General features: G+C 39.3%; 3 protein-coding genes across 3 annotated transcripts in view; all 3 read left to right on the plus strand.

Annotated features, from left to right (window-relative positions):
- The first annotated feature begins 78 nt into the window (after window positions 1–78).
- On the plus strand, window positions 79–10,319 carry nckipsd (NCK interacting protein with SH3 domain). The gene is made up of 13 exons (XM_007541627.2): window positions 79–444; window positions 2,280–2,392; window positions 2,465–2,669; window positions 3,832–3,907; window positions 4,042–4,622; window positions 5,682–5,852; window positions 6,278–6,364; window positions 6,552–6,690; window positions 7,654–7,734; window positions 7,823–7,951; window positions 8,075–8,164; window positions 8,248–8,420; window positions 9,228–10,319. The coding sequence occupies exons 1-13, from the start codon at window positions 274–276 to the stop codon at window positions 9,450–9,452; spliced, it is 2,241 nt and encodes a 746-aa protein (XP_007541689.1). The 5' UTR covers window positions 79–273; the 3' UTR covers window positions 9,453–10,319.
- A 1,366-nt stretch (window positions 10,320–11,685) lies between these two features.
- Window positions 11,686–18,183, plus strand: slc25a20 (solute carrier family 25 member 20). Its single transcript, XM_007541628.2, has 10 exons — window positions 11,686–11,797; window positions 11,913–12,031; window positions 12,812–12,904; window positions 13,460–13,587; window positions 13,672–13,762; window positions 13,847–13,964; window positions 15,080–15,152; window positions 15,231–15,340; window positions 16,262–16,386; window positions 17,640–18,183. Exons 2-10 carry the CDS (start codon window positions 11,927–11,929, stop codon window positions 17,700–17,702), a joined length of 906 nt encoding a protein of 301 aa, XP_007541690.1. The 5' UTR covers window positions 11,686–11,797; window positions 11,913–11,926; the 3' UTR covers window positions 17,703–18,183.
- A 1,325-nt stretch (window positions 18,184–19,508) lies between these two features.
- The window catches only part of prkar2ab (protein kinase, cAMP-dependent, regulatory, type II, alpha, B), a 12,568-nt gene continuing 11,313 nt past the window's right edge, over window positions 19,509–20,763 (plus strand). The window contains exon 1 of the mRNA XM_007541631.2: window positions 19,509–19,557. The gene's annotated coding sequence lies outside the window, so the exon portion shown is untranslated. The remainder of the gene's footprint in view (window positions 19,558–20,763) is intronic.

A 20,763-nucleotide genomic window follows, 5' to 3' on the forward strand; every position in this document is an offset into this window, starting at 1 on the left:
TCGAGTAAAATCCACCAAGAGCTCTGATATCGATAAAAATGCCTGGTGGGTGCGTTCAGGATGTAACAGCGCCCCTCGTGGGCATTTAGTAGTATGACAGGGGTCAGATGATCTTAGCTGCTTTGTAAATAGACATCAGCCATTCACTGTAGCCATGCCTTCATAGGCTCTTTAAATCCCTCCAGCTGAGCAGATCCTTCCGCTTGGACTCTACACTTTTTCTCGGCTTTTTTTCCCCGACCCGTTTTCGGTTTGTCAAAGTATTTCTGAAACATGTACCGGTCTCTGTACGCCTTCCGATCGTCCGAGCCCAACTCGCTGCACTTCGCGGCCGGGGAGACCTTTCTAATCCTGGAGAGGAGCAACAAACACTGGTGGCTGGGGTCCCGGTGCAGCTCAGGGGAAACCGGCTACATCCCGGCCTCTTACATCGAAAAACTGCAGGTACACCAGACTGATGAAAAAACGTTTGTTTCCACGTTTCTCTCCCTCTGTCTGAACACCGAGCTCTCAGCCTCTTGATGCGCTTGGCTATTAAAAGGTCTGAATCAATGGAATCGAGAGAGACATATTCAGTGGTGTATGCCTGCTGAATAAATCATAAATTATAGGAAATGTTGCATCATGCAGAGACTTTCCTTCATCTTTCTGCACTGCAGCTGCAGAGAGGATGGGACAGAAGTGGAGTTGAATACTGATGGGAAGGCAAAAAGGAAAATCAAACAATAAAGACACGATCAGCTGCAGGAAACTGCTTTCTGCTAACTTTCTGCATGATTCATGCTGTATTTCTCTGTTTCTCCCAGTCACACCCACATGGGTACAGTGATGAGGAGTTTGCCCTTGGATGCAGACTAACTAGTCGGAGCTTGCATGCTGTTTTGGATGCATGAGCTGGCAGGAGACCCATGCCGTCCGTCTCCTAAACTTGATAAGCCTGAATCTGAGGTTTTTTGAGCACACCTGACTGTAATTATAGAGCCCTGCAATTCAGTCAGGATACAAACGCACCCCTTATTGTACTTTATAGTGGTTTTATCTGATAAAACACCACAGTGTTTTGTATGATTGTGAATTTGAGGGGAAATTATGATAATCCAAAAAGTGTGGTGTGCATTTTGTACTCTGATACTGCTAAATAAAATTCAGTCTTGTCAGTTGCCCTGCTAAGACCAAACTTAGACTTTTTGTGGTTGAAAACTAACGTCATATTACCATGAACACACCTTTAACTGTGAAACATGGTAGTGGCAGCATCATGCTGTTGTCAAGGAGGAACCTGCTCAGAATTAAATACAGAATCTGTAACAAGAATTGAAAATGTATTTTTACATTTTACTGTCAGACTCAACCTAAGTTATTTTCCAAGGAAGAGTAAGCAAACATTTCAGTTTCTAGATTTGCAAAACTGGTAAAATTGTACTTGAGTATATCAACATATTTTTATTCAAATTAAAGTTTTTTAAAAATTACTCAACAGTAAAAAAAAAAATGGTAAAAAGGCTATTTAAGTACTGAGTAACTGATCAAAACATCAATCATTTGATTTTTAAAAATTACATCATCAGACGGACCAACATGTTAAGGCATGAGGAAGTTTCGATATTTTAAGGACTAAAATGAAAACAATTCATATAACATAAATACCAAATAACAAATTAGTTTCTATCAATATAAAACTAATGAAACTTTAAGAAAAGCTGCAGGTGTGTGTCTGGTGATTGTTTTGGTTAAAGCAAGTTTGTTCTTCATTCAGTGAAGTGTCACAGTGGATAGAGAGTCCAGAAATTTTACTCAAGTAACAGTAGAAATACTTTGTAATAAAATTACACAAGTAATAAAACAGCTTAGTAAAAATAGTCCTAAAAGTACATTTTTTTCCCCAAAAAGTTACTCAAATGCATGTGACCAGTTACTACCAAACTCTGGCTGTGGATCCTGAACCCTGTGAGTACTGCGGGTCCACTGCGTCTAAATAAAGAGGCTGAATACAAATGCCTGCCACACATTTCAGATTTTTGTTTGCATAAATATTTTTCTTCCCTTTCATACAGACAACGCTACGTTTACCCATCAGTTGAAATCCCAATGAAGAATTTCTAAGGAATGTGTTTGTAAAAAGGCTGTTGTTGTTACATAACTGACCCAGTTTGTTTCCGCCTACAGCCACATATGTCCCCAGGCCATGTCCTGTTAAGCTTAAAGTTTAATAGCTATGAATGCTGCCATACCAATGAATATTTCACCTCTTTGTTGTTTGGGGGTTTTTTTTCTACCAGGCTCCGGAGCAAGATGAGGTTCTGCAGTCCATTGACCGAGCGATCGAAGGCATCCACAATGTGGCCTTGAAGAACGGGGGCAAATATAATCTGGAGCAGCGAGATGTTCTACAGTAAGACAGAACATAACGCAGCAATTCTGCATTATGTTCTGTCAATTAAATAGTTGTTTTGCTGTGATGCAGAAAGCTGATCCACCACAGAAAGGAGACCCTGGCTCGGCGAAGTTCCTCCTCCACTGGACACAGACTTCCTGCTTCCAACAGTGAAATATCCCTGAGCCAAACGCCTCCTCCTCCCAACGGCCTGAACCAGAACTACGGCAGACAGGGAAGCGTGCCGCTGTCAGGGAGCATGGACAGCATGCAGGCGGAGCCGGGCCTCTACCAGGTAACACGCTCTCTGCACACACAGCTGCACGGCTCAAAATGTCATTCATCTGTTTTTGGAGCTTTATTCAAAACAGGAAACTGTTTTATAATTAATTGCATTACAAGCCTGGTGGCCCGCCAGGATTATAATACACAGGGGGAAACCCTGCATTAAAATAAGTAGCTTTCCATTGCTTTTCTTGGAACAAATGTTACATTTTGTTCCATTTTTAATAAAAGATCTCAGCTCTGTGCTTCAGCTAGTTTCTGGTTTGCTGGATTTAGAAAAGTTTGCATTTCAGCATCATGACCTTGTTAGATAAAATCAATAATACTAATGAAAAAATACTAATACAGGTTATATACAAATTATTTAAGGTGTATACCAAATCCAGAATACATTCACAGATCTTGTTAGGTATAATATTTTAGTTCTCAGGTTTTCCAACTGGAACTGTCACAATAACAGATTTTGCTGGACGATAAATTGTCCCAGAAATTATTGTGATAAACGATAATATTGTCAGTTTGAGACTATTTTCAATTAATATAACGGTAAAGGAATAATAATCCAGGGAAACATTCTCAAAGATCAATTAACTTTAATTTCTGATGAATATTTAGCACATTTTAAATATCCAAGATAAATGAACAAAATAAGTCTCTGTAAACAAATTTGTCCTTCAAAACAAAAAAGTACCAGACTGAAGACTTTACTGTAAAAAGGTCATTCTGATGGTTGAAGAGGCTCGTCTCCAACCTATTTAAATAAAATATGTTTTAATATTTTATGGCTGGAGTGTAGAAATAAAAGTTTATCCTAATCCACAGTTAAACCATTTCCAATTGATTATGTTTTGTCTTTATTTGAATGTATCCGTTTTAATTTAAACCTCCTTTGTTTGGTTATTTTATTTGTGTTATTTTGTTATTTGTCCTGTTATCCAGTTATTTATTTTGTAGATTAAAACCCCTTTTTGCTTTTTGTTTGTCTGTAATGTTTATTGTAGATACTCTAGTTTATGAATTTAAAAAAAGCGTAGAAAGTAATTTACAGGTATGTTGAAAATGAAACGATTTTAATTTTACTCTCTTATAAAAGTCCATATGAATCATGTTTGTGTCTGTAATGAGGCATCGGGGTTCTGCTAACTCGGCCCGGTTTGTTTTCCTCTGTGCAGGTGCCGCCTCAGCCCCGGCGCGCCGCTCCGATTACTCCCCCTCCTCCTGAGAAGCAGAGAAACACCCGGCGTCCAGGTTAGGCCCTCAGTTCCTCCACCTGTTGGCTGCGAACTGCGGCGGCGGCGTGTTTTTGCTGATGCGTCCTGCGCTGCGCTCTATTCTTAGTCAGGTCAGCGCCTCTGTAACCGGATTCCTGTCCCTCTCTGCAGAGCCGGAGGTCCCCTCCAGGGTGTCCTCCCTTCCCGCGTCACCCGCTCCCTCCCTCACCATCAGCACCACCTCCACAGAGTCCGCCTCCCGCTCCTCCCTGGCCACCTCTGACATCAGCCTGCCCAGCGCCGCCAGCACCCCTCCTCCTCCCGTGCCGTCTCGCGTCAAGCCCCCCGTCCCACCCTCGGATGTCCAGCCGTCTGACTCTCCTCCCGTGCCGGCTCCTGTGAAGAAAAGCCCGGCGCCGCAGCCTCCACAGCTCCCGCAGCTCCCGCAGTTCTCCGAGCCCGCCCACCCCAACGCCGCCCCCGCCCAGCTCTCCGTGGCGGACACGGCGGGGCCCGAATGGCCCGTGGCCCCCCCGTCTGTGGCCGGGAGCCCTCCTGGCAGCCCCTCGGCCTCCGAGCCGGTTCCCATGACGATCAGCGCCGAACTGATCGAGCTGGTGCGGAAGAACACGGGGCTGAGCTTCGAGCTGTCGCGGGTGGCTGTGGGCGTGGTGGTGGGCCACCTGCAGACCGCCCTGCCGCAGGCGGCCGCCGCTCTGGAGCGGGTTCTCCTGTCGCTGGTGGAGAGCAAGGTCAGGCTTGTTTTCACTGCGTCATGCGGATCCAGCATTCCTGAAGCCTGTTCAGAGTCTAGAGTTACAGACAGAGGCGGAGACAGACGTTTAGAGTCAGGGGGCCCAGATGGGAATGACAATTAACACACACATTAAACACACACATTAAACACACACACATTAAACACACACACATTATACACACACACATTATACACACACACATTAAACACACACACATTAAACACACACACAGTGGATATGAAAAGTCTCCACAGCCCTGTCCAAGTGATGGCAAGACAAACGATTTGACCTTTAAGGTGACCTATGACCTGTTCAATTCAACTGAAAAACAAACTGAAACAATTTAAAAACCCGGTTACATAAATATGTACACCTTTAGACTAATACTTTGTTGCAGCACCCAGTGTCACATTTATTTATAAAGCAGTTTTAAAAACGGGTTTAAAAACTGCACCGCAGTGCTGTGCAGCAACGATAGCATCATCTGCCATCAGTGTGTTAAAACTATTTTAGTTTTTAGGGCTTCAGTTTTCATTTTTCAGCAGCTGCAGGTTTGATAAAAAAAGAACCTCTGATAAAAATAAACTGGTTGCAGAGGCACAAAAAGAGAAGTGAAATACCACATCCTGTGAGGTTTTATATTTAAAGCTCAACATTTACATCAGTGATCATTTTTAATTAAATTTGCTTAACTCACAAGTTGGCTGGAAACACAAATCTTTATGGCAGAGGCCTAAGAATAATAACAACAGTAGTTAAATTGAATTAATCCAGATTTAATATCTCAGTGATGTCTAACAGCTGCTTATATGTCCTCTGGTGGCCAAGTGGTTTACTAAAACAAATCTGAATAAAAGAAAAAACTTGTTTATTTGAACTGCATGCATATATTTTACCTATTGCTGAATTTCTATTATTGTTTTAAGCTGCTAACTGGAGCTAATTTATCTGTCAGAACTGATGGGTTTTTGCTTCCCTTTGGGATCAATAATGTATTTTTGAACTGAACTGAACTGAACTGAACTGAACTGAACTGAACTGAACTGTCTGCAGGACTTGAGTGCAGCGCTGCCGCAGGGTCAGGTGTGTCACGACGAACAGCGTCTGGAGGTCATCTTCAGTGACCTCGCCCGTCACCGTGACGACTCCCAGCAGCGCAGCTGGGCTCTTCATGAGGACCACGCCCTCATCGCCTGCTACCTGGAGGAGCTGCTAAAGATACTGGTAACCATGACAACGACAACACAGCAACTTCATTAGAGCAAGCATCCATCCATCCATCCAGTCTTGTCTTTCTTCCTCACAGTTTCTGGGGGGGTTTTTTTGTTGCGTATTTAAATCCTGAAATCCTCCCATAGATTCAGTGAACTTCTGTTTTCTGGTCACACACTGACTGATAAATCTGGAAATCTTTGGCCTGAATAAATATGGATTGTAGAAATCACAAACATGCAGGGACTCTGCCTGCAGGACTGGAAGTGACCTCACAAAAAGCAGCAAAGCCAGATGAACTGCTGCTGATCAGTTTGAGTCTCTGTGAGCTGAGTTTGGATTATTAGAGGACTCTTCATCCTGCAATGTGTTTCTCTAAGTTTTCTAAGTTATTCTCTGTTTCAGTGTTTCTTCATTCGGCCTGTTTGTGTTTCCAGACTGATGCAGATCCAGAAGTGTGTAAGAGGATGTGCAAGTCCAACAACTACGAGAATGTTCTGTCGCTGGTTTCATATTATCAGATGGTAATGTGTAGCTTACTGCTGTTGTTTTATAAAATAGTGTCACAGTTTCAGCATCACACGTGTTCACCAATGATCTTCATATTGTAAATGTGTCTTGCTGAGGTGTTCAGCTTGTCTCCTGGCTGACCTTTGACTTGTGTTGCTATGTGCAGCTTGACTCTCTCTCTCTCTGCTGGGCTTCATGCAGGAGCACCGTGTATCTCTGCGGCTGCTGCTGCTCAAAGTGTTTGGAGCGATGTGCAGCCTGGACGCGGTGCTCATCTCCACCCTGCTGAACTCCATCCTGCCCATGGAACTGGCCAGAGACCTGCAGACAGACACACAGGGTGAGGAACATCACAAATATTAACGTGCATCGCCTCATATGTGGGAAGCTTTCACGTCCGTAGGTCTGTCACTGGAATACATTTTGCTGGACGATATAAATCGTCCCAGAAATGATTGTGATAAACAATAATATTGTCGTTTTGACGCCATTTTCAACTAATATGGATGAGATGGAGCTGGAAGACATTTTGAAATAAAACACAAAAATAAACAAAAACCGTACAAAACCAAAGTAAATAAATTAAATGGATTATGATGTCTGTAAATAAAATTGCCCTTCAAAATATATTAATCATCATCAGACCATTCTCAACTAATATAACAATATAATAACGTAAGTTGTCTTTTCAAAGACTAATAAACGTTTGTGCAGAAAACTACACAGGAAGTAGAAGACATTTTAAATACCCAAAATAAAACACAATAGTCAGAAACAACTAAGAGAAAGGACATAAAAACTGCACAAAACCAAAATCATAAATAAAATGCGTTATGAAGTCTTTATATGCAAAATTGGCCTTCAAAAAATATTAATCGCGAGACTGGAAATGATCAAACTCATTTTAATTTATTGTGTGGTTAATTGCTTCTTGTGACAGGTTTCCACATTTGTTTTCTAAAAGTAGATTTGTCTGACCACATTAAGGGTTTTCACTTCCACGCTGCTATATTTAAATGAATTTTTTATGGTTTTATTTGCATTTGTAGATTTGCAATAGTCAAATCTCTCTAGAACGCTCCTCTTTGTACAATAAAATAAAAAACCAGTTTAACTGATGAATGATTTATTTATTTATTTTTGGGGGTTTTGTTCACCTCTCCAGAACATTTTGCTGAAAACATGTAGAAAATTTGAACAAACAAATTGTTTGAATAATTATCAAACAAAGAATAATTGTTTGATATTATTTTTAACATGATTTTGTCCTTTTTGTTGTGCATTTGTTTTGCTTTTCCTCCAGAACACCAGAAGATGTGCTACACAGCTTTGGTATTAACTATGATATTCTCGATGGGAGAGCAGGTGCCGTATCACCACTACGGTACGACGCGTCTCTTTGTTTTGAGATGTTTTAACATGATTCTCGGTACGAGGACAAACTGAAGCTACAGGAACCTCTGTGTCTGCAGAGCATCTTAGCGCTGAATTTGTTCGTTTCCTGTTGGGTGTGGTGGAGGACGGGCTGCCCTCTGACCCCACTGAGCAGCTGCCGGACATCTTCCTGAACCTTCTGCTGGCCTTCAACCTGCACCACACGGGTCAGAGAAGATGATTCACATATTAAACAACTCCTTTACTGATCTCTGCTTTTGAGAAATGTTTTAGTTGTCCTGTTCTCTGGTCAGAAAAACCTTTTTAAACCCCATATTTCTGTCAACCAGTGCCGAGCAACAATGCAATAATGCAGGAGCTGAAGCAGAAAAACGTCAAGGCCCTGACAGAAAAGGTGCTGCTGCTTCTGAACAGAGGAGGTGAAATCCCACAGAGTAATGATTCCCACTCTTTAATGGGCTCTGATGTGTTTTTTCTAAATGAAATCTCCTGTTTTCTGCAGAGGATCCAGTGTGCATGTTCAAACACACGCCGCCTGTGCCTCACTCTGTGCTCAAGTTCCTGCAGGATGTCTTTGCTAGCAGAGAGACCGCCAACATCTTCTATCGCACCGACATGATGGTGATGATAGACATCGCCGTCCGACAGATTTCTGACCTGTCTCCCGGAGACAAGGTGAGACTCTCAGCAGCTGACGCAGCACTGAGATGCAGGCAGGAAGGTTTTGTTGGATATTTATAGTTCTGTCTGTTTGATGGAAACAGTAGAGGAAGCTGGAAAATCAGCTTTTTACTTCAGCTTTTTTGATGCTTAATTTGTGTCACATAAAACATAATTAAAAACTTTATCAACGAAAAACTAAGTGAGAAATTTCTTCAATTCAAGTATCATCAAGATTCCAATACCACAAAGAGCCACTAGAGGGAGCTGTTTTCACCCTGGTCAAAGGAGCCAAAAGACAAAAATATTTAAAGAAGCTGCATATTTTTCATTTCAACTGTTTTATTAGTTAAAATATGAGAAAAATAAGACTTGATCAATAGGAAAAGGAAAGTGTGGAAGGTTTTCTTCACAGTTTTAATTTGTATATGCAGAAATATTAATCAGCATCTTAAGGATTCAGAGAAATGACTCTTGTTTGTAATAGTTGAGTATGTCTTGCTGAACATAGCTCTTTTTCAATCTTTGAATATTTGAACAAAAGAGTTTTGAGTAAAAAAAAATGTCAAAGTAATTTATATTTGGTGGTAAAATAGTTGATTTCTGAAACTCTCAAAGTCTTTAATTGAAATCTTTTTGCATGCTATATGAAGTAGCGTCGAATATATTCCATTTTATCACTTCCATGGTAACATTTGTTTTCAAATCAATTAAAAAATACTTTATTGATCCCAGTGGGAAATAAAATTGATGTTTATTAATGTGCATGTCCCTTTGAAATAAATGAATTGAACTGAATCGTTTCTTTTCCTGCTCCTGAAGCTGCGGATGGAGTACCTCTCCCTCATGCACTCCATAATGCACTCCACGGACTATCCGGAGCACCAGCACCGCCTCTCTGACCTGCAGGGGTCGCTCAAGAGGATTCTCAGGGAGGAGGAAGACCCTGGAGAGGACGAAGGGAGCGCCACGGCCAAACACATGGATAAGCTAATTGTGCAGCAGATCTTCAAGGAGTTCCCACAGATCTGCGACAACCAGAACTGACCATATCCGTGTGGTGCACATTCACACGCTGTAGTTTCGCTCCCGTCTGCTGAAGGTGGGGTTTGCTGGAAGACTGATGGTTTCTGCACCAGCTGAGGAAAAGAACAACAGGCTCTCCGGGGATGCACTGTGCATGTTTCTGCATTTCACCAGTTAGTTAGTTTAAATGATAGACAATTCTTTAGCGTTTTAAAGGATGTTGAGAATATTAAAAACTCATAAAGTACAGTTAGCCAAAAGTAATTGCCAAGCAGCTCTTGAAGTGAATTTAAAAGCAATAAGAGTCTCATATGGACTAACTGTATGTGCTTTGTCAGATAAAATCTACTGCAATCACAGCTGAGTCTTATTCTAACCAAACTAACTTAAACCAAATAGCTTTCAGAGAAAATATCAAGAGACAAATCTGTAGTTTGTTTCAGTGCCAGAGAAAAAACTTTTGCGAGCTTCCCTTCGTAGGGGGACCAAACTACTGGGTGTTACGGAGAGTATTATTTTCTTAAATAGTCACTGCACTTCTACCCCTGACTTTTTGTGCCATAAAACCTCTCAATATTTACACTTAAAGCAAGTTTACTTCCTGACTTAGAAAGGCAAAGCACACTCATCGCTACAGACCTCATGGCTGCTTCTGCTCCTCTGAACTCTGCTACATCCGCCTCCTTCTGCTACATTTAGCTTTTGTATATCTTACAATAATTATTCTGTTTTCCTAAAATGCAAAGCCTTGGAAGACATAAGAAATCACCCCTCACATATTTAGATAGTGTGCTGAAAAGAGGCTGTATGTGAGGTATGATGCACTTGTTCAGTTATAATCTTGTATTCCTGCTGAAAAAAATATCATGCTTAAAGACAAATCCAAGGCATTTTTATGATCTCACTGTGGTTTTTATGTTATTTACCTTGTTTAATACGTCATTGTTGTAACTGACGTCCTTGTTTTTCATATATTGTTGTTGCTGGTTTTCCTCCAATAGAAACGCTTCTTCACTTTCTCTAAAATCCATGTCTGAGTCAGGCGCTGAGCTATAGTGGGGGCTGGGGGGGCTACTGCCCCCCAAACCGGGCCGGATGGGGGCCCGGGCCTGGAGCTGCCAGGGAGGGAGGAATGGTTTCAAGTCATTGAAATATGTGATTATAGACAGAGAAAGTGCGCCCTCGCCTCCACTCAACAGTTTCAGTTTCACTCCACGTAAGGGGCCCGGTGATTCCTTAGGGGCCCGGTGATTGGTTAGGGGCCCGGTAAATGGCCCCACCAACCGGCCCAACGCTGACTTGTTCCGTTAGTGGTCTGAGTGTTGGTTTCTTTGACTAATGGTGTATTTGTTTACAATACGTGTAAAATTTGTTTGAGTGATAAACACCCTTATGATTGGCAATGTCTGCAAAAATGCTGCAGCTGTGTAATGAAACTAATAAAGCTATATTTTAACAGTGCTATTGTCTTTTGTGATGTTTAGGAGCAAATAATTCAAACAATAGAACAATAACAATGAAGATGGTTTACTAATAAACTGTCAGAATAACTTCAGTATCAAATCATCTTCTATTTTATTATCCAACTCTTGCCACACACTCAGTCTCACTGAATTTACTCTGTACCTTCAATAAAATATAATAAATAAAGTTAAACTACAGAGCAATTGTTCCCAATGAACAACTGACAAAAGAGTTAAGCTATAAAATTAAACACAACAGTTCAAAGCATGGCAAAATAACGCAATACTCTGTATATAAACAATTATGTCAAAAATATATGTTAAAATATAATAATGGTAAAGAAAACAGAGAGTTGATCCTAATACATATCCCACGGTTACACAGCAACAGAAAAAAGGAACAAGCCATTAGTGGTTACTATGGTAACCACCAACCCTCAAGAGTAAGAAAACACAACGAATGGCAGTAAAAAGTCAGGAGAAAATAACTTTTTGACTAAACAAAATACGTTAGAAGAATATCGGTGTGGACAAACTCTACCGTAATAATAATAATAATAATAATAATAATAATAATAATAATAAATTTATTTGTATATTCTGTATATTTACAACTGCTATGATGATTGGTAGAGTCCTCTACGTTCTTCATTTTCTTAACTTTTTACGCTATTAATAATAAGTAGTATCTTATAAATAAATAATTAGAAGTAATGTTAAATAGAAAAATACATTTATCTACATTGTAAGACAACTGAAAGTTTCCACCCGGACAAAACAGATGTTCGTACCAAATGGTTGTGTCGCAGTGAAAGCAGTCCGGGTAAAGTGGGTTAAAGGTCCTTTAGACCGCAGTGACAGCAGGAGCCCTCCATCGGATCTCTCAGAGAAAAAGTAGAGCGGGTGAGGTGTTGTCTGGTCTTTATAATTGTCTCTCATCGTGTCCCCGTGTCTCATCTATGTCTCCCGCAGCGACATTTTGTCGTGTTTTTGACACTGTCCCTCTCTCTCTCTGCAGAGCGGGAAATAAAAATGGCCAAACAGCCGCAGCCGATCAGCCCAATGAAGAACTTCTTCGCTGGAGGTTTCGGTGGGGTTTGCCTGGTTGTCGCCGGTCATCCACTGGACACCATCAAAGTAAACACTGCTAAATGTTGTGTCTGTGTTTGTCACCGCTCTACTTCGGGAAACAATCAACAAAGAGCATCCGGGTTCAGCAGAGATTGACTATAAACAGAAAACAGGCTGAAGAGTTCAATGTGTTGGTGTCACGGATGCGTCTCAGTCCTGCTGCTGCAAACCTTTGACCCAGATTCAAGATGCCACGTGATTTCTGCTGCTCAGGTAGAGAGGTCACCTGAAAAGTGGGGTGTGACCAGATCAACAGCCTGAGCTGGCCAAGCCTGAAACCTCATTCAGCCTCATACATTAATTATGTGGGAGTCTGACTAGACTTAACAAAAGGCAGATTAATTCAGATTCCTGGAAGTGGATTTGATCAGAGTTTCACGACTGAATAAGTTCATCACTTAAAGTTTTTAATGTAGTTGGAAAAGTGTACAAAAAACAGTGTTTGTAGCTGATGAAGATTGTCTAAAAGTCACATATTTACAAAATGAAAAAAAGACTTGAGATGCATCGTTCAGTGGATAATCTCCTTTCTCTGGAGATTTCTGCTGATAGACACACATAAAATCTCCTTCATCTCCAAGTACAATAAACTCACCAGATACTTATTTAGGGACACCTTAACAAGGTGCATACATAAAGTTTCTTCAGCTTATCAGTTATTAGACTATTAGAACTGCAGAAACTAAGAGATTTTTTTTTTTTGCAATGATATTTTTCATTTTTCTTCATGTATGAAAGAAAAATTCATTCATTTACTCATTCATTTGTGTTCTCCTTTCCTCTCAGGTGCGCCTACAAACTCAGCCTAAACCAAAACCCGGAGAGAGCCTCTTATATGCTGGAACCTTGGATTGTTTTAAAAAGACCTTAGCCAAAGAGGTTAGCATGCAGACTTATTTTCATTTACCCTTCAAAGCCCAATACAAATATATTTTTTAAATCTGATTTTTGTAATTAAACTGTTATCTAAATGCTTTTACATAACAAAAAAACATTTTTTTCTTGAAACATCAATAAGATTTTCCAATTTGTTTGCATTGTAATTGATACATTAGGCTTTTGTAGTAATATATAGAGCAGCATATCCGCTCTCCAGTTACTCCACGCTGTAGAGTTTTTTTTTTTTTTTTATTATTCAAATGTATTTTTGTTAAGAAGTTTCACAAGTTTCGACATCAATAAATGATACATTTGATGTCGTAGAGTTAATCCTTTAGAGCCAGAGTTTCTCAAAAAATAACAATTTGAAGCATTCCCTGGTTTGCTTTATTTTGTTTTGCTCTCTTGTATCAAATATGATACACTGAGTAATTGTGTAATTATTGTAACCAAAACCAGACATTGTACTTTTTTTTTGTTTTTTAGAATTTGACAGCGTTAATAAATTATAATAAATTAGGTGTCCTTACTCCTCATGCTGATGTTTCCTCACAGGGTGTGAAGGGACTCTATAAAGGAATGGCAGCCCCAATAATCGGCGTCACGCCCATGTTTGCCGTCTGTTTCTTTGGGTTCGGACTGGGCAAGAAGCTACAGCAGAGGACGCCTGACGATATCCTTACGTAGGTGACCGATTCACCTCAGCTGGCTGCGTTCACCCCACAGCTGGCGGCTCTTCCTCACCTTCTTCTTCTGCTCTCCTCCAGGTATCCACAGCTGTTTGCTGCTGGGATGTTATCGGGCGTTTTCACCACAGCCATCATGGCTCCTGGAGAGCGCATCAAATGTCTCCTGCAGGTCCGTTCCTGTTCCTGAAACCTGGATTCAAACCTCAAACATTAAGTGGTGTGGGCTAAAGTAAGGTTTTGTGTGAGTTTCCAGATTCAGGCATCGACAGGAGAGGTGAAGTACGCAGGGCCGATGGACTGCGTGAAGCAGCTGTACAAAGAGTCTGGGATCAGAGGAATCTACAAAGGCACAGCTCTGACCCTCATGAGAGGTTCGTCCTCACTTTGATTACTCTCTGATTTTATTTCCACATTTATAATATGAAAAGATCATGTTATAAAAACACCGGTTAATTGGGAATTGGGTCAAGCATGGCTGTAGATCTGAAACGGGGAGTGTCCAGTTTCCGCGGGCGACGTTCTGTAACTTATCTTTACTTATCTGCAAACACAGGCTCATTACAGCAGAGTTTCAACTTGTTTGGTAGGAGCGATGGGACAAACATTCATCTGTCAAGAAGAAACAACAGCTCTGTTTCAGTTTATAGCTTAATAATTAAAACACAACAAATCTCTGAAGCTCCTGTTCTGGATTTGAGGCTGAATCAGTAACTTATGGGCAATGGAGTCCAGCGAAACTCATCCACGCAGCTCAGGCTTCAGAAAGCTGTGATATTGTGTCAGAGTAACAATCCTCAGAGTGTAGTTTGGACTTTGGACCTCCGGAGGCCACTTATCTTTATCGCATGCTCTGAATAACACCACATTTCAACCACCTATTTGCCCCGTAGAGTTTAAAAATTCAAAATAAAATGCAACAATAAAAAAGACACACACGCAATTGTAACTATAAATAAAATTGATTATAAAGTCTCTGTAAACAAAATTTTCCTTCAAATTATTGGAAGTTATTGAGTTCATTTTAATTTATCATGAGATGAATTTGTTTATTGATTATTGCGACAGGTTTGGTTGTTTGCATATGTTCCAGATGTTTGATTTAAAACAGATTCACCCAGTTAAACTCAGGATTATTTTATTAAAAAAGTGAAAATTCACTCGGTGACAAACTTGGTTGAAAATTATAACATCACATAAGACCAATAAATAAGATTTTTAAAATATAAATAGTATTTTTCAGAGGAAGACTGCAGCCTTAATGAAATAAATGCTTAAAATACATTTCTGTGTGTGAAGAATTTAACTCTTTGAACTGATTTACTCAAACTGCCTTTTTGAGGATATTCAGATTTATTGAAATGCTTCTAGTGTCACTATTATGTCATAAATAATTTGCTTTTAAAGCATTGTTTTGACCATAAGGTGATTGGAAAATCATATCAAGGTGTTTTAGTGTTATGTTAATCTTTTTTTTTTTATTTCCCAGATGTCCCAGCGAGCGGCATGTACTTCATGTCCTACGAGTGGCTGAAGAACCTCCTCACACCTGCAGGAAAAAGGTGAGGACTTCCTCTTCCTCCTCCGCTTCCTCACAGGAAGTTCTCCGAGCAGAAAGACGAGCTGTCTTCTCTCCGCAGCCACAACGAGCTCAGCATCCCCAGCGTTCTGTTCGCTGGAGGGATGGCCGGGATCTTCAACTGGGCCGTGGCGATCCCGCCCGACGTCCTCAAGTCTCGCTTCCAAACAGGTTTTCTTCTCCAAACGTTACAGTCAGACGTTCTTCTCTTTCGAGAACGTTGTCCTGTGTGCTCACGTCCACATCAGTATCATATGTAATATAATAACATTGAATTTTCTATTACACTTTTTTTTGCTTCTTAAAAAATTATGCAGAATTCACATTTTGCGTGTTTTTATTCATCCATTTGGGTCTCAGCTGCTTCTAAAAGCAGACCAGGTGCTTAAAAAAAACCCAACAAAACATCTAGCTGTTTTCTAGTTGATGTTTTTTACTGTCTGCTGTTTCAAAACCTTCCCGATTGAGAAGTCGTAATCGATGGACGCTGCTCTGTTACCTGGCAACCCCAGTCGAGCCGAGCCCAGTCCTGCCCGGCCCGTGTTTGATTTGCTGGTTGGACAGCAGTCCTACTCTCGGGAAAACTAGAGAATTAGACTATGGAAAATATGGAATATGGAAACAGAGTGAGAGGATTTGTTTTCTCAGATTATTCAAGTATCCAGAATAATCTGGATTATTCAGGTATCCAGGTGCTTAATGTTGCTTCTATTCATCCACTTAGACTCAGTTTATTTTTGTTTTAGGTTGGATACAATTATCAAAATTATTCCTATTTTCTTTCGAAACATCCACATTTGTCATATTTTAGTTTACCTTATCCCTGTTGCAGAGTTATAATACCATCATGAGATTATTTATAACAGTAGTAAATTATATAAAAGTGAAATCAAACTGTCTTTTTTTAAATATAAATTTATATTGTTTTTATCCCCAGAGTGTGGTGCTGGAAAAGTTTGGAAGTATCCCTTGAAAATGCTTGAATTTGATTTGTTGTGGGAAAAGCTGCCTCTATAATAAAACCCAGGCGTTTATTTCAGAGGAATCTCACGCAGAACCTCAACTCTCTCCCTCTTTTTCTCCCTCCATCAGCTCCTGAAGGAAAGTATCCCAACGGTTTCAGAGACGTTCTGCGGGAACTGGTCCGAGAGGAAGGCATCGGCTCGCTGTACAAAGGCTTCAACGCCGTCATGCTCAGAGCTTTCCCTGCAAACGCAGTGAGTCTCCATCCTTTGATCTTCAGCCTAAGAAAGCTGTAAAAAAGGCTTAAAGCAGCTGGATGAACATCTGGAGATGTAGAAGATCATGAGAAGACAAAGTCGTGGACATGCAGGCTGTCGCTTGTTGGTTGAAGATTTAACCCAGTTTGGTTTTCATATTAGTGCTGTGAAGCACAGAGAGGCTTTGATCGTCTTTATTAAGGCAGCAGCTGTACGGAAGAACATTAGAGCTGATAATCCTCAGGAGTTAATGTTATTATAGCTAAACCTGTAAAAACATGTTTCACTAGCAGGTGCTATTTGCCCATGTCGTCCTTTAAAGTAATTTTCTTTCCTCTATTAGTCGTCTACAGTGAGGAAATATTGTGTTATCATAATAATCTATGTTTGTTAAAATTATCCACCAGTACAAAGTCACTAAATCTTTTTAATCAAGGGTCATAATCTGTCATGGTTTGTTTACAGTTTGCTCATATTTTTACCTACAAAAATGATTATAAAGTTTAAAAAAAATCTTTAAATCTTTATAATCAAAGCTGCAGAAGCGTTTTACTTCCAGAGCTCGGAAATAAATTCAGGAGTGGTACGTCGTAAAAAACAAAACTTGTTATAACGAGAAACTTTCTTGTTTTAACGAGATAAAGCTTCTGAATCTGAGGCTTTGCCTCTGCAATAAAGTGAGTTTATTTTTAGACATTTGTTTTTGTAGAGGTTTCTGTTTGAGCCACACTGATCCAGTGATTGTAATAAACCATCTTTGTTTAATCAACATGAGCAACAAAGTTATTGATTAATCTAATAAATATGTCACAAATCAGTGTTTTTAGGAATATTTCCCCATTTTTAATTACAGTTATTTTTGTAGTTTGATGTCTAGAGCTGTGAACATAAATTACTTTTGCCAACATTTAAGTGTTTTAAGAAAGAATTGTTTTCTACTTGAGACGTAAAAACAAGTTTAACACAAATTTCAGGGTCAGAGCTAGCCTTATTTAAGACCTATATAGAAATGCTTAGCACACTAAGCTGTTAGTATAACCACTCTGAGTAATAAAAAAATTACCAAAAAGACTATAAAATGTAACTGGATCAACAGAGAGGTCTAGAAAAATGCTTCAGTGTTCGAGACATAAAAACCTACAATTTCCTGTGTTTAACCACATTTAGACTTTATAAAGCGTCACTGACATGTTGGTTGATGTTTTTTCTCATTGCTCCGAACAAACCGCGTCTTTCTTCCTCCTCCTTAGGCCTGCTTCCTGGGATTCGAGTTGGCGATGAAGTTTCTGAACTGGTTAGCTCCTAACCTGTGACGTCGCCCCGAGGGGTTTCCTCTGGGAACGCCAGGAATAATCGCTCTCTGACACAGAGGGAATCATGTGAAACGAAGAGATTTTTATCAGATTTCCAGTAAATTACTTGATTGTTTTTGTTGGTGCTGCAGAGGAACGGTTCAGACCTGCTGAGGCGTCGGCTGCCGCTTCACACGCAAAAACAGAGACAGTTCGAATGTTCTCGCTCCTTTAGGTCTCTGTTGTTTTATTGTTGGTTTGTTTTTTAACTAGAAAGGGAGTGAAACGAACATGTGGTGCCTTACCTCTTCTTAGCCGCAGGTAGCAGGGGAACGTTTCAGGTGTGTCTTGGTGTCGCCTTCAGTCTGCCACACGTCTCCTTCACTCTGTCAACGCTTCACGCCGTCTGTCTAATGTGAAGGAAACTGTAATAAGAGAGAATGAATGAAAATAACATGTCGGCATGTAAAGGAACTATAAAGCAGATCCATCTTTAAGGAAACCCAGAGTGCCGCTGCTTCTTTCTACACATTTGTCTCCTTGTTTGAAGCCAGAGTAAAAAAAACAATCTCTGTCATATAAGCTTCCTAATCGGTCTTTAAAAAAGTTTGAACCTGCTTTGATGGGAATAAGATAAATAAATTTTTTTTATTAGTTTTCAAAAAGGTAAAAAAAAAAAAGTGTAAATGCTTAAATTTGGGGTAATATTTAGAAAAAAAATATTTTTTTAAAAATGAACATTTGCATCACATTCTGCAGGTTTTAAAAATTTTCACTGGATTTACTTTATTTTATAAACCTGCAGCTCTAACAAGAGTTAAAATGATAAAAAGATTTTTATGGAATTATTTTTATTGAATTTTCACTACATGAAGAGACAAAATATATATTTTTAGGTGTTTTCCTGGTTATTTGTTTAAAAACTATAATTTTTTTTAGTATAATTTTCCTAAAATATCGACAATCTTATAGAAGAAAACATGCTAATCATACTTTTTCTGTATTTTAAAATCTAAAAACTGAAATTGTAGCTTTAAAAAAAATACATTACCTACAGAAGATATTTATATAAAAACATTTTTTTTAAAAGTTTATGTAATATTTGCAGCATTAAATGAGTTTAATTTTGCAGAACTTTGAGACAACAATCAAAAATGGCTCTTTGGATTGTAAAGGTTGCAGAGTTTTATCTTAAAGCTGTAGCATGAGCAAAAATTTAAAAAGTATAAATTTTTTATAAAAGTTACAAACTCCCAATATGTTGGAAAAAGGAAAAGGTAAGAAATGAGAGAAAATCTGAAAATATCAAACTGCTCTGCCTCCTCACAGTCTGCAACCATGAGGAGATTCATGGTGCTGTCAATCACCACAGGTATGCGCTGCTTAATGTGCTAATGGCAGAGAAACAACTTTCTGTAGCAGGAAAACTGTTTATCCGCTGTCATCAGTGATGATGGCGAATGTGGGAGGGTTTGAGTAGCGCTTACATGTGAGTGATTGAGAGCGCCAAGATCCTCCTACTGGCTCCGAATGGTTATCGTTAATAGAGTGGCAGGTTTTTGGAGCAGACAGAGCAGCTTGATTATTTTACTGCCACAACTTAATGACAGTTTTAACAAATATGTAAAAACATAAAAACGTTTTTATAAACTTAGGCACTGCAGCTTTAAATGATGGCTGTCCTCAGTGTTGATCTCCTGCCAGCTTCAGATGCGTCTCCGCTCCAACCCGGCAGATTAAAACAGTCCAACTATCTGCTCAGCGGGTCAAAGTTCTGCAGAGGCCTGATAAGGAGCCACCAGGTGAGTTGAACCAGGAAATGAACTAAACCATGTTGGACACCGACCGACTGACTCTGGACTGTCTGATTTTGAAGGTTTGATCATAAACCTCTGATTCTACTGGCTTTTTTTGTCTTTTAAGGAAATGTGCTTAACGTTTGTAAAAATGATGTGAAACAGCTTGAATTTAATTTCACTCTTTTAACTGGCTTTAGCTTTCGTTTTCGATTGCTTCCTGTGATAATTCAACACAAAAACTGTTTCAATTATTTTTATTATTCTTTTGAAAAGAAAAACATAAAATACAGAGCGAGAAGCCACTTTAGGAAGAAATAGTTTTTCTGAGTTCCTCTTAAAATAATTTTGCATTCGTTTCTTAAAATCTGGATGAGTCACATGTCTGTGTGAAGGTGGTATTAATTATGTTTTGTGTCTTAGTAATTTTTTAACCATTTTTGCCAGGCTGGAGTAAGTATGAAGCTTAAAACTTAAAATCAAGAATTAGCTGCACAAGTTGGAGTTTATCTGTGATTTTTGTTTTCTTTTATCCACTCAGGGTCAAAATATGCATAAAGACTCAAATATATACAAATATTCACATAAATATTCTAGGATGTTTTGCAGCTTGTGAGTACTGTAGACTCAACTAAAATTAAAAAAAGCTGCAAGTATTACATTTAAGCTGCTGGATTATAATCTGAATAAATAAAACAAGTATAGTGGCAGGTTATTGAAAGCAGCATTTTGACATTTAGGAAGATTAGCCAAATTAAAATGTTTGTGTGAATGTTTCCAGTCGGCTGGTGGAAAAGTTGCTTCAGCTGCTTTATTTTCTCTCCACAGTCTGAATGAAGTTTGTCTTCATTAATTCATAGCAGTTTAAGGGATTTCAGAGGAGCAGTGGCAACGTTAAAGTATGTGATTAATCTAAAAAGAGTAATGCGTTTACATTATGCAGATTAATCGCATTACTGATTGACTCATTATCTATTTTGATTCTATCTCCTGCGGAGCGTTACCTTGGTCTTAGAGTACAAAACAAAAATACGAGTGAAAAGATGAGTGAGCAGAGTCGGACTGCTGTAATCAAATTTCACTTTAAAAAATCATCGTGATGAACATTTGGATTAAACCAAGGTAGCATGCAGCGTACTTTCTGTAACGATGAATTAGCCTTCCACCAAAGTACAACCAGTTTATAATCCATATTTCTAAATTATGTTTCAAACAAAATGAGTTATTTTCTTCCTTTCCTGAATATAAAAACTAATATATTTGGCTTATTTTATTTTAATTTTTTT

The sequence above is a fragment of the Poecilia formosa genome, unplaced genomic scaffold, assembly GCF_000485575.1.
Source record: "Poecilia formosa unplaced genomic scaffold, Poecilia_formosa-5.1.2 Scaffold621, whole genome shotgun sequence".
In the NCBI taxonomy this organism is placed as follows: domain Eukaryota; kingdom Metazoa; phylum Chordata; class Actinopteri; order Cyprinodontiformes; family Poeciliidae; genus Poecilia; species Poecilia formosa.

Excerpts from the sequence above, each read along its gene's own strand:
- nckipsd (XM_007541627.2), top strand. The coding sequence starts at position 274 with ATGTACCGGTCTCTGTACGCCTTCCGATCGTCCGAGCCCAACTCGCTG. Across the intron at positions 4,623-5,681 it reads TGTCGCTGGTGGAGAGCAAG|GACTTGAGTGCAGCGCTGCC; the intron begins GTCAGGCTTGTT and ends AACTGTCTGCAG. Across the intron at positions 7,952-8,074 it reads CTTCAACCTGCACCACACGG|TGCCGAGCAACAATGCAATA; the intron begins GTCAGAGAAGAT and ends TCTGTCAACCAG.
- slc25a20 (XM_007541628.2), top strand. The coding sequence starts at position 11,927 with ATGGCCAAACAGCCGCAGCCGATCAGCCCAATGAAGAACTTCTTCGCT. Across the intron at positions 13,588-13,671 it reads ACGCCTGACGATATCCTTAC|GTATCCACAGCTGTTTGCTG; the intron begins GTAGGTGACCGA and ends GCTCTCCTCCAG. Across the intron at positions 15,341-16,261 it reads CAAGTCTCGCTTCCAAACAG|CTCCTGAAGGAAAGTATCCC; the intron begins GTTTTCTTCTCC and ends TCCCTCCATCAG.